General features: G+C 42.0%; 1 protein-coding gene across 1 annotated transcript in view; it reads left to right on the forward strand.

Moving 5' to 3' along the window:
• The window catches only part of REPS2 (RALBP1 associated Eps domain containing 2), a 216,897-nt gene that overhangs the window by 89,473 nt on the left and 114,359 nt on the right, over positions 1 to 13,065 (forward strand). Inside the window, exon 6 of the mRNA XM_035000243.1 lies at positions 12,080 to 12,218. Coding sequence (XP_034856134.1) covers positions 12,080 to 12,218 — 139 coding nt within the window. The remainder of the gene's footprint in view (positions 1 to 12,079; positions 12,219 to 13,065) is intronic.

Raw genomic sequence — 13,065 nt, forward strand, 5'->3', positions numbered from 1 at the left:
GAAGTCCACAGCCTCATCAAAATCTCCTCTTACTGCTGATTTCTCACTTTCTTCTGGACTCCTCCAAGCAGAGAGCAAAATCCCAAGGAAAAATGCCCTCTGGAGTAGCAGATCTTGGCTCATGATGGAAGAGTTGGAGATAGTGATTATTCATAAGCATTTCTTATGTTAATCAAAATAGTGTTAGTGCCACATGCTAAAATAACAGTGAAATGATTGAATACCTGTATTGTATGGCTGTCTACAGGATTCTTTCCTGATGTGAAAACATGCCAGATGCTTATATGTGTGTGAGCAATAAGATGGTGCTCTGTCTGTATGATTTAATAGTTTACTGGTCCAAATCCATGACTAAATTAGATAATGGGAGAGATGTGTAAGTATAGGATATTCATATCCCAGATGAATATCTGCAGTCTGCAAAATTGCTACATTGATTTTGGCATTGGAGTGAGGGTGTTCCTGTTTTATTTTATTTTACTTTATTTTTTTCATCATGGCGAGTCTACTCTTTAATCCCCATCATCTATTTCACCCACCCCCCACCCCCCCTCTGGTAGCCATCAGTTCTCTATGGTTAAGAGTGTGTTTCTTGGTTTGTCTCTCTTTTTGTTTTCCTTTGCTCGTTTGTTTTGTTTCTTAAATTCTATATATGAGTGAGATCATATGGTATTTGTCTTTCTCAGACTGACTTATTTCACTTAGCATTATACTCCCTGGCTCTATCCATGTTGTTGCACAAGGCAAGATTTCATTCCTTTTTGTGGCTGAGTAATATTTCTTTTTTTTTTTTTTTTTAAAGATTTTATTTATTTGATAGACAGCGAGAGAGGGAGCACAAGCAAGGGGGGCAGGAGAGGGAGAGGGAGAAGCAGGCTTCCCGCTGAGCAGGGAGCAGGACCCTGGGATCATGACCTGAGCCGAAGGCAGAAACTTAACAACTGAGCCACCCAGGTGCCCCGAGGCTGAGTAATATTTCTGTGGTGTGTGTGTGTGTGTGTGTGTACACACACATACTTGCTTCCACCCCACATCTTTATCCATTCATTTATCCATGGACACGTGGGCTGCTTCCATAATTTGGCTATTGTAAATAATGCTCCAATAAACATAGGGATGCATGTATCCCTTTGAATTAGTGTTTTTATAGTTTTTTGGGTAAATAATAGTGTGATTACTGGGTCCTAAGGTAGTTATATTTTTAATTTTTTGAGGAACCTCCATACTGTTTTCCACAGTGGCTGCACCAGTTTGCATTCCCACCAACAATGCAAGAGGGTTCCCCTTTCTCCACATCCTTGCCAACACTTGTTTCTTGTCTCGATTTTAGCCATTCTTCGAGGTGTGAGGTGATATCTCATTGTGGCTTTGATTTGCATTTCCCTGATGATGAGTGATGTTGAGCATCTTTTCATGTGTCTATTGGCCATATGGATGTATTCTTTGGAGAAATGTCTGTTCATGTCTTCTGCCCATTTTTTAATTGGGTTATTTGTTTTTTGGTATTGAGTTGTGTAAGTTTTTTAAAATATATCTTGGGGGCGCCTGGGTGGCTTAGTCGTTAAGCGTCTGCCTTCAGCTCAGGTTGTGATCCCAGGGTCCTGGGATGGAGCCCCGCATCGGGCTTCTTGCTCAGCAGGAAGCCTGCTTCTCCCTCTCCCACTCCGCCTGCTTGTGTTCCCTCTCTTGCTGTCTCTCTGTCAAATAAATAAATAAAATATTTTAAAAAGATAAAATATATTTTGGATACTAACTCTTCTATTGGATTTATCACTTGCAGATATCTTCTCTCATTCCATAGGTTGCCTTTTAGTTTTGTTGAGTGTTTACTTTGCTGTGCAGAAGCTTTTTTTTTTTTTTTTTGGATGTAGTCCCTATAGTTTATTTTTGATTTTGTTTCCCTTGCCTCAGGAGGCATAACTAGAAAAATGTTGCTAGGGCCGATGTCAGAGAAATTACTGCCTGTGCTCTCTTCTAGGATTTTTGTGGTTTTCAGGTCTCAATTAAGTCTTTAATCCATTTTGAGTCTATTTTTGTGTATGGTGAAAGAAAACGGTCTAGTTTCATTCTTTTGCATGTAGCTGTCCAGTTTTCCCAACACCATTTGTGGAAGAGACTTTTTCCCATTGCATATTCATTCCTCCTTTGTCAAAGATTAATTGACCATCTAATTGTGGGTTTATTTCTGGATTTTCTATTCTCTTCCATTGTTCTATGAATCTGTTTTTATGCCAGTACCATACTGTTTTAATTACTACTGCTTTATAATATAATTTGAAGTCTGGAATTGTGATGCCTGCAGTTTTGTTTGTCTTTTTCAAGATTGCTTTGGCTATTTGAGGTCTTTTGTGGTTCCATATGAATTTTAGGATTGTTTGTTCTAGCTCTGTGAAAAATGCTGTTGGTATTTTTTTTTAAAGATTTTCTTTTTTTTTTTTTTGAAGATTTTATTTATTTATTTGACAGAGAGAGACACAGCAAGAGAGGGAACACAAGCAGGGGGAGTGGGGGAGGGAGAAGCAGGCTTCCCGCGGAGCAGGGAGCCCGATGCGGAGCTCGATTCCAGGACCCTGGGATCATGACCCAAGCCGAAGGCAGACGCTCAACTGACTGAGCCACCCAGGCGCCCCTGCTGTTGGTATTTTGATAAGGATTGCATTAAATGTGTAGATTGCTTTGGGTAATATAGACATTTTAACAGTACTTGTTCTTCCAGTCCATGAGCATGGAATGTTTTTCCATTTCTTTATGTCGTCTTGAATTTCTTTCATCAGTGTTTTATAGTTTTCAGAATAGTGAGGGTGTTTCTTAAAAGGAAATGGTATATTGTTACAGGATGGATGGATAAGAGAGGGAGGGAGAGGCATAGGGATTGCTCATTAAAAAAGAGTACTCTGGACTCTGCTCATGTTCTGGCTCTACCATTTTAGTCGGCGTGTGATCTTGGTAAGTCACTTCCCTTCCTTAATCCTCAGTTTCCTCTTCTGCAAATTGGAAATAATGGGACCTACGTCTCAGGGTTGTTGTGAAGGTGAAAATAGGTCATGTGTATTGGGTGCTTATAGTTCCTGGCACTTAGCAAAGTCGTGAATATGTGTTCCCTGACAATCTCCTATGTCTGTGGTGATTGCTTTTAAAATTTAGTTTATCTTAATAAGCAGCAACTCTGTGTTGCTCATTAGATTCAGATTCCTACACTTTGCAATCAACCTCCTAAGCTGTTGAAATTAGATCTCTGAGCAAGTTTGGCATCTCTATGGATGTATTTCCATGAAGAAACTGATAAGGTTAAATTGCTATTAGGATTTAATTTTAACTAACTCCTCTACAGGTAAAACCAGAAGTCATTTATTGCAACTTCCTGTGAACCTATAATTATTTCAAAATAAAAAGAAAAGAATTTTTTCCTTTAATTTCATTGGTAAAGGAGGGGGCCCAGCCTTTACAGTTAGGTGAGGTTGTTTAATAAATGCATATAAAGTTCAGGTCTAGTCATCATAGGAGAGCTCAGGTTAACCTTTCTGTCTCTGGATTGGAATTGTCCATTTGTCCAATTTGTTTAGTCACTGAAAAAAAACATGTATGAGCATAGATAGGCACTTGTCTAGGTGCTGGGGATACAGCAGTGATCAGACTAGACCAGTTTTCCTACCCTCATGGACCTTTTATTATAGTGAGAGTGGGGTGTGAGACAGAAGATAAATGCACAAGATTGTAAAGTATTACACAGAGTAACCAGTTGAAAGTTCAAAACAAAATTGTTGAGCTCCATCTTGTTTTCTTCATTCCTCATTTAATAGTTTTCCCAGTTTTACCCTGGCCCTCTCCTCTTTTTACTCAGTCCATCTTCCCGTAAATCTCCTTCAAACCCATGAAACATAAACTCCTATTAACCAGACATAGAAAGATGGCTGTAATGATGCGTCCACACACATGCTGTCCCTATAGATCATCTGCATGGACAAATTATAAAATTGTATAGGCTCAGAATTGTCTCATGTCATTAGGTGGTCAAATTACAAAACGAAGCCTTATGCTTCCATCTTCAGTGCAGGAATGGCTGTGCCATTGGGACTGGGCAGGCCTGCTTTTCCTTTGGGCCTTGCCTGAAGGATAGTTAGACTAATAGCCGGTATGACAAATATGCCTTGCGTTTTAATGACTTCATTGCATTGGTATATTTCTCACTCATCTAACAGGTTGGTAGGCAGCCTTCCTCCACATGGTGATTCAGGCACCAGTGCTCCTTCTGTCCCGTGGCTGTGCCGTCCCCCATTCAGTGGCCCTTGGGGACGAGCATAGAGTGCCACAGAGTGCTAGCTGTACATGGAAGTGGTGCCTGTCACTTGTGCTCACATTGCCTTGGCTAGAACTCAGTCACATGGCTGCAACCAACTGCAGGGGGTGTGGTAGAACATGTCATTGTTGGGAGGGCAGCCACAGCCACTCAGTGATACTTCTGTACCAGGCCTCGGGCCACGTAAATGATCAGAGGACATATAAATGATCAGAGGATATAATCCCCTATATCAGCAAGGCTGTCATTTGCCTCTATGACTCTTCTTTCTCCTCAGCCCCATGGCTGATCAGTGACCATGATCTTTCCTTAGGCAGATTAATATTCACTTGGGCTCTAGTCTAGTCTCACCAGCCTGTTAGTCCTTCTTTCTCATTAGGGGAGATTGAGTCTTCTCACATCTTTGCTCATGAAATTGTGTGTGTGTGTGTTTTTTTAAGTAGTATGGAAAAGTGCAACAAGGTGAAGACAATTCTTTTTTTAAGATTTTATTTATTTATTTGACAGATGCAGTGAGAGAGAGAACACAAGCAGGAGGAGTAGGGGAGGGAGAAGCAGGCCTCCTGCGAAGCAGGGAACCTGATGCGGGTCTCGATCCCAGGACCCTGGGATCATGACCCGAGCAGAAGGCAGACGCTCAAAGACTGAGCCCCCCAGGCGCTCCATGAAATCGTGTTTTGATCAGTAGTTGCACTGAGGCTGTCTTATTTCCAAAATATTGTTGGCAGGTGAGGTGTTCTCAAATCCTCACTGTGGGCTCTGTATGAGCTTTTGCTATGCCAGATGGTTTGTTTACTAAGGCACTGGTATAAGATCATTGCATCCTCAGGTGAAATGGCTGGACTCTTGGGCAGCATTTATAGGATATCTCCAGGGTGGGATTATATTCAAAACAGAAATGTTCTGTGGTTGAAACAATATATACACACCCTTTGTAAATTCTCCCTGATAATGCCTCCTTGCAATTCATATTATTCAGCTGTGCTTGATTTTTAAGATACTTCAGGGGTAAATGTCACCTTTTGGGATTTTATTAATAGTATTACTTTTTAATGAGTCTTTTGAAGTCTCTTTCATGATAAACAGCCGGTTTTCCCTTGAGATAATAACTTGTAGTGCCAAATATTTGCATTTCACTTGAAACGAAACTAAGGCTTTGAATGTTTTAAATATAAGCAAATCTAATTCTCCTGTGTCTAGAGAAACTGCATAATGAACCATATGTATGTGGCTTAAGTGGACAGATGTGGAAGGTTTCTCTCTCATTTTTTCTTAAAACGCTGGCAGAACTTAAAATTGGCACCAACTAGCAAATAGTTCTACCCAGTTGATGAAACCACTGGAACTGGAATTGAAGTGGAAGAGTCCTCTTAGGGTGCATGCGCAGTTGGGGCTTTTCCTGGCTCTGGCTTCACCTTGGAAGCCCGAGGCTCCATAGTTCATCCACCCACATTTCTCAGTGCCTTCAGTCTTTGCAGTTGGGTATTCTCTCTCTGGTGGCTGACTTTTCAGATCTTTGTAAGTTGGGCCAGTTGTTTCAGTTGACTTTGGGTTCATTTGGAGAAGATGTTCCATGCATCTGGGTCCTGCAGCAAGATGGCCCTCTAGCTGCTGACAGAGAGGTCCTTAGCTGCCATCCCACTGCTGGAATGGGCCTTCCTCTGGTCCTGGCCATGTGGCTTTTTTCTCCCTGTCTCTTCTCATCCCCTCCCTAACTCTGGGCCATCTTGACCTCTGGCCAGGGTTGCTCATATGGTCTTAACTTGTCCTCCTACCTTTAGTCTTTCCCCTTCCATTCTCATCACTGAAGTGTTCTTTCTGTAACTGACATCTGATAATATCATTGTTCTGTTTAATACTTATCTGTGGCTCCCTATTGTCTTCTAGATACAGTCTGTATCTCTTAACCTGGTATACCTGGGCCTTCATGATCTGGGCCCTGATTGTTGTCTGGACTATCTTCAGGCAGCTCCACTAACATCCATGTTGTATTAGCAGCCTATTCTATCTACATGTAGTCCAACTGAGCTACTTGCAGAAGATGGCCATTTTCTCTCATTTTTGGGGGTTTTTGTAAATGCTGTTCCTTTTGTTTGTCTTGCTCTGCATGTTTTATGGCATTGCTTCTCAAACTTGAGTGTGCTTCACATCATCTAGAGGGCTTGTTAAACCACAGATTCCTGGGTCCCACTCCCAGACTTTGATTCCCCAGATGTAAGGTAGAGCCTGAGGTTCTGTGTTTCTAGGGAGTCTCCAGGTGATGCTGATTTGGGTGGTCTGGGGACTGTACTTTGAGTAGCAAAGCTCTAGAGTACCCTGTCTTGTCATAGCACTTCACTGTTTTGAGATTGCCTGTTTGTCTTTCTCTCTCATGAGACCCTAGGTTTCCTGGGAAAAAGAATCTGTTTGCCCATCAGTGTATCCCGAGTCACTATTGTCTGGGATATACTTGGTGTTCAATGTCTGTTGAATGAATGAATGAGTGGATCACTCTTCATGCAGCAAAGTTCAAATCATTTTGCTTCTTGTAGATGAGCTTTCTTTTGGACTATTTCAGCCTAAGGATATGTGGAATGTGATCTACTCCTTCTGTTTGCCCTCACCTGACACTGAAATACTCACTTAATGGATATGGAACTTGAGAACTCCCCATAGAGATCAGAGACTGGATGAACCACAGGAAGGTAGACATGGATTTCTTTTGATAGATCTGAAACTTTAAATGTGAAATAGACTCATAGGTTTTCTTTCATTCAGCCCACAACACAGAGTAGTGTTTCTGCACCTCTTAATGTAAGACAAACACCTGAACTTACTAGAGCCCATCAATAAGTGGATCTCACACTACTTTTTAGTATCTGTGATGTACCTGCTAGGGACTATATGCGGAATAAAGGAATACATGATATGGTTCTGGTCCCCCAGGTTGAAACCTGAGTGATGATATTCAGGAGCACTTGAAATGTTCAAACTGTGTGATACTTATAAGAATTCATATTTTTTAAAAAGATTTTATTTATTTATTTGACAGAGAGACACAGTGAGAGTGGGGACACAAGCAGAAGGAGTGGGAAAGGGAGAAGAAGCAGGCTTCCTGCACAGCAGGGAGCCTGATGCGGGGCTCGATCCCAGGACCCTGGGACCATGACCTGAGCTGAAGGCAGACGCTTAACAACTGAGCCACCCAGGCGCCCCAAGAATTCATATTTTTTAAGATGCTTAATTACTTGTTTATTAAATCAATTAAAAGCATGCAGTGAGAAGCAAGGGGAAAGAGAATGGGGGTAGTTAACACATTTAGTGCAAGCCAGTAGAAGGGCCATGCTATGTTATGTATAGATTATACAATGTTCATATGCCTTCTCTCTCTTTGTTGCAAGGCTTTTTTGGTTTTAGGGAGCAGGGACTCTCCTTGCCAGCTTAAGTCTTCTTGAAAAGGAGGTGGGGTTGAAGTTCTCATGGGAATCCAAGAAATGAGAGACAAGGAGTGGCCCAGTGGTCCTAAAGAGTGAGTGTTCTTGGTTATTTGTGCTTGCCCTAGTTTCCTTGAGTTTGCTTCACTATCTGCTATCTTTTGGCTGCCAGCAGCCATCCTCACCCCCTGTTCTTTTTAGTACTTCTCTACCTCACAGGTTCTGCTTATACTGGTTCTGGCTTCCTCATGACTTCAAGTCCCACTGGGCCCTTACTCTATATCATGGCTTCACTGCATCCATTCAGGGCCTGCTTTCTGTGCTTTTGATCTTCATATTTCTTATCCACACCCCCAGTAATGAGCATCTGGCTGAAGTTTTTCTTGCTAGGGTAGAGCTTTCCATGCAAGAGGATCCCAGAGGCCAGAAACTCTATGCCCTCCCTTCCTTACTTGGACTCAATTGGGTGAAACCAGGTGTGAGGTGGGTCTTGTGGTGCACATGTGGCTGCCAAGCCCACCTTTGTATCAGAGTTGGGGGATGGGCATTGCCCTCTGAAGTGGCTGTGGGCCTGGCAGGTACGTTGGAGAGCCTTTGGGGCAGTGGGACTCGAGTAATAGGATTTGAGCAGGCTGGGATCAGAGAAGGGATGGTCTGGGAAGAAGACAAAGATCTGACCCATGAAGAGCCAGCATGTGTGCAATCAGAAGCCTGCTAAGAGTGAGCAGGGAGGAGGTTGGATTATAAGGGCCCTAAAGGCCATGTGGAGGAGGTAAATGTTTTTTATAGGTGACAGGTCATCTCTGTAGGCTTTTAAACCCTGCTGCCAGAATAGACTTGAGACCTGCTAAGAGGCCACTGACGCCAGTCGGGAGTGAGATAATGTGTGAGAGGGAACAGAGGGAGCAGGTGGTCATGGGACTGGAGAAAGAACAAACATGGGCTGACATCACAACAACAACTGGGTATGGCAGCTTCAGGTCCAGGTGGAAAGGAGTGTATTCTAGGGGAATAGTAGCTTCTGTATCGGAACCAGGAATGCAGTAGCCAACACCCAGCACAGAGATTTTCGTGTCTTCATTTGCAGGGTGGCCGGTGGGACACAGCTTTTCACAAGTGTCCTGCCAGGTTTATGAACTGTCTCTGTCTGCTTGATCGATCAGTCGTAAACATCCATTCTTGTGTCCTGTTCGTGCCCAGCTTTTTAGATACCTTTACTCCATCTGTTTCCTTCAGTGCCAACCAGAAGGACAGTGTTCCTGGGAGCTCTACACATTATAATTTGGCCAAGAACCCAATCCATAGCATACTGACGCCCTCTACCCTGGGTTTTGCCCCTGCAACCTGGTCAGACATTTGGGCTTGTTCAGAAAGTGCTAGTGTGGAGCATTTGAATTTGGCTCGAGTGTTTTGGAAAATTGTGTGGTCCATCGGGTGCTTAGACTGACTTGTAGCCTTTCTTGCTTTATTTATATTGTTTATTATCAGAACGATAAGAGTTAAACAACTTGGATGCAACTCAATTTTTAAAAATTATTATTTTTTTAAATTGAGATAAATTGTATAACATTGTATTAGGTGTGCAGTGTAATTATTTGATATATGTATATAATGCAAAATGATTACTACACTAAGTCTAGTCAGCATCCATCATCATACATAGTTACAGATTTTTTTCTTGTGATGACAACTTTTAAGATTTACTTTTTAAGCAACTTTTAAATACATATAACAGTATCATTAACTATAGTCACCATGCTTTACATTACAGCCCTAGGACTTATTTACCTTATAACCAGAAGTTTGTACCTTTTGACCACTTTTACCCATTTTGCCCATCCCCCACGTCTGACAGCCACCAATCTGTTCTCTGTATCTGTGAGTTTGATTTTTTTTTTTCCACATATAAATCATACAGTATTTGTCTTTCTATGTCAGACTTCTTTCTTTTTTTTTTTTTTTTTTAAAGATTTTATTTATTTATTTGACAGAGAGAGACACAGCGAGAGAGGGAACACAAGCAGGGGGAGTGGGAGAGGGAGAAGCAGGCCCCCCGCAGAGCAGGGAGCCCGATGCGGGACTCCATCCCAGGACCCTGGGATCATGACCTGAGCTGAAGGCAGTCGCTTAACCAACTGAGCCACCCAGGCGTCCCAGACTTATTTCACTTAGCATCATGTTCTCAAGGTCCCTGATGCAACTCAATTTAAAAAAGGCCTGATATGGAGTAGGCTGACTTTGAACAACAGATAAAACAGAGGGGGTAATTACTTGCTGACTGCAATAATGCAATAATGCTGATTGCAAATAATGAAGGATATGGACTCATCTCTCTCTCTTTTTTTTTTAAAAGATTCTGTTTATTTATTTGAGAGAGAGAGAATGAGCAGGGTGAGGGACAACGGGAGAGGGAGAAGCAGACTCCCCATTGAGCAAAGGGAGCCCGATGCGGGGCTCGATCCCAGGACCCCGGGATCATGACCTGAGTCGAAGGCAGATGCTTAATGACTGAGCCACCCAGGCGCCCCTGGACTCATCTCTTAAGTTGTATGAGCCTTCATTTCCTCATCTGGGAAAAGTATAATAATCCCTGCTATGTCTACCTTTCAAAGGTTTTGAGATGCTCAGATGAGATAGGTGTGTGTAGTGCTTTGTAAATTTGAAAGCATTCTATGAATTTATGATATTAACTAATGATTAGTGGCTTCTGGGGCATTTAAAAATGGTTTGATCTACATTTAGTGGAAACTCACCTAGTATGAAAACTTTAAAAATGAAATCTCAAGGTTATATCACAGCTCAACATTTTATAGTCATATTTCATCTTTGAAAGTCCACAGAGGAGGGAGCTGGGTGTTCCTGAAAAGAATTACTTGCTGGAAATGGGGTGTGTGTGTTGGGGTGGGAGGAAGGGTGCAGAGGTGGTCGGCTTTCTTTTCTAGGGATAGTGAGTAGAATGCCCTCCTAATGATTAATTTCTTCTTTTTAAAAGATGTTTTTATTTTTTTTGACACAGAGAGACCGCGAGAGAGGGAACACAAGCAGGGGGAGTGGGAGAGGGAGAAGCAGGCTTCCCGCTGAGCAGGGAGCCCGATGCAGGGCTCGATCCCAGGACCCTGGGATCGTGACCTGAGCTGAAGGCTGACGCTTAACTACTGAGCCACCCAGGTGCCCCTAATGATTAATTTCTTGATAGTGTGTGCAGAAGCAGGCAACTTGGTGGCTTATTAGCAGTAATACCTCTCCTTTTCTTTCCTAGTCTCCTTTTGTCCTAAAGGATCATGCTCCTTGTGTTCACCTCTTGGTTCCATGAAAGTGGCCCTTGGCAAGTAGCACCTTAGCCTTAGGGTATATGGGAGGGATGGAACAAAGCCTTAGGCTCCTCCTTCCAGAATCACCAGTTTTGCTGCTTTTCTCACTGCCTAGTACAGTCTTTTCCCCTGAACTATTTTTCTGGTTCTCTGTATCCTTAAATCCTCACATTTGCCTTGCATGCCCCCTAGTGTCAGGTCTGATGCACCCCTTGTTATGTTACCCTGTTGGGGTCCCATGAGCAGTTCTCCCCACCCAGTACTATTACTAAGTATTATCCATAGTTCACAAATGCGGAACGAGAGGTTCTGTGTTCCTGACTTGCCACTCGAGTAGGACCTGGGGAGGTGGAATTGGAATTGGAACTTTTGATTCCCAGATTTATACAATGGGAATGCTTCAGAAAAAAGATGACATGGTTATAGCTTTTGTAGATTAAAAAAAATGGTTTAAAAGAAATCTAGATTATTTTGCTGCCTACTCAGCTAATCTAAAAGGATAAAAATGTGGTGAATATTTGAAGATAAGAATGATCGTCCTTTTGGGGCACCTGGTTGGCTCAGTTGGTTAAGCGTCCCGACTCTTGATTTCACTCAGGTCCTGATCTCAGGGTTGTGAGATTGGTCCTGAGTCCAGCTCCACGCTGGGTGTGGAGCCTGCTTAAGATTCTCTTGCTCCCTCTCTCTCAATCCCTACCCGCCTCACACCCGCTCTCAATAAATAAATAAATAAATAAATAAATAAATAAATAAATAAATAAATAAAATGTTTAAAAAGAATGATTGTCCTTTTTACTCTTTCTTCATCACATTGGAAAAACTTTCATCATTCACCAAGTGTTCAGTATTTCATTCTCAGTCCTGTTAACAACTTTGAGGTATACAAAAAAATTATAAAGCATGATGTCTGCCCTGTAGAAGTTTATGTTCTAATTATGTTCTAGTTACAAGGTGTTTAAATGTATTCTCTTGAGGAAAAAAATAAGTATAATGCATGATAACTTTTACTGATGTTTTATATTTTTACCTCTGAGCATTTGCTTATTTATTTTTAAAAGTCCTTTTCCGTGGAGAGAGAACCGCATGATAACAACAGTAATTACCCAGATGAACCCTGGCGGATAACAGAAGAACAGCGCGAGTACTATGTCAATCAGTTCCGATCCCTTCAGCCTGACCCGAGTTCCTTCATTTCAGGTAACTAAGTCTGATGGGTGAAGACATGGGTCCAGGATCATTGTCTCATATAGATAACAGTACACATCTTGAGAAATAGTTCACACAAAATGAATGTGACAATCTCTGTGATTTTGATTTGTTTTCCTCTAAGATTGAATTTCTTTTTTTTTTTTTTTAAGATTGTATTTATTTATTTGACACAGAGAGAGAGACAGCGAGAGAGGGAATACAAGCGGGGGGGTGGGGGTGGGAGAGGGAGAAGCAGGCTCCCCGCAGAGCAGGGAGCCCGATGCAGGGGCTCCATCCTGGGACCCTGGGACCATGACCTGAGCCGAAGGCAGCTGCTTAACGACTGAGCCACCCAGGCACCCCTAAGATTGAATTTCTTATCAGCTATAAACCATGCATAAAAATAGTTGGCAATGATATTTGGAAAATTATATTTCAGTGTCAAAGGTTTAAATGGGAATTTGGGGGAACCTGGTTTAGACCTGTGCCTTATTAGTTGGAGCAGTTCTTGAAATGGTAGACTATGGCACCAAGACGACCTCTTTAATTGCTTATTCATATTAGAGCAAAGATGTAGTGTAGCCTTCTAAAGATTTAGTGTCTCAAGTCTCTTACTGTTATGTATGCTTTAGAAGTCCAAATTCATGCTCGTTTTCTTTGGCTCAAGTCTTTCTCCTCTGGATTTTCTGAGAGAAATTAAAATATGGGAGGAAAATGGGCCAGCAGTTTTATGTCCACATGTCTGTTCTTCTGGGTTGTCTTCTAAATATGTATTCCTGTTGAGTTCTCATGTAAAATTCAAACTGAGGCAAATTGATTTAATTCCTATGTGCATTTTCCTGGACTGAAGACTAAA

This window comes from Mirounga leonina, unplaced genomic scaffold (genome assembly GCF_011800145.1).
Source record: "Mirounga leonina isolate KUSES-001 unplaced genomic scaffold, KU_Mleo_1.0 Mir_101595, whole genome shotgun sequence".
In the NCBI taxonomy this organism is placed as follows: domain Eukaryota; kingdom Metazoa; phylum Chordata; class Mammalia; order Carnivora; family Phocidae; genus Mirounga; species Mirounga leonina.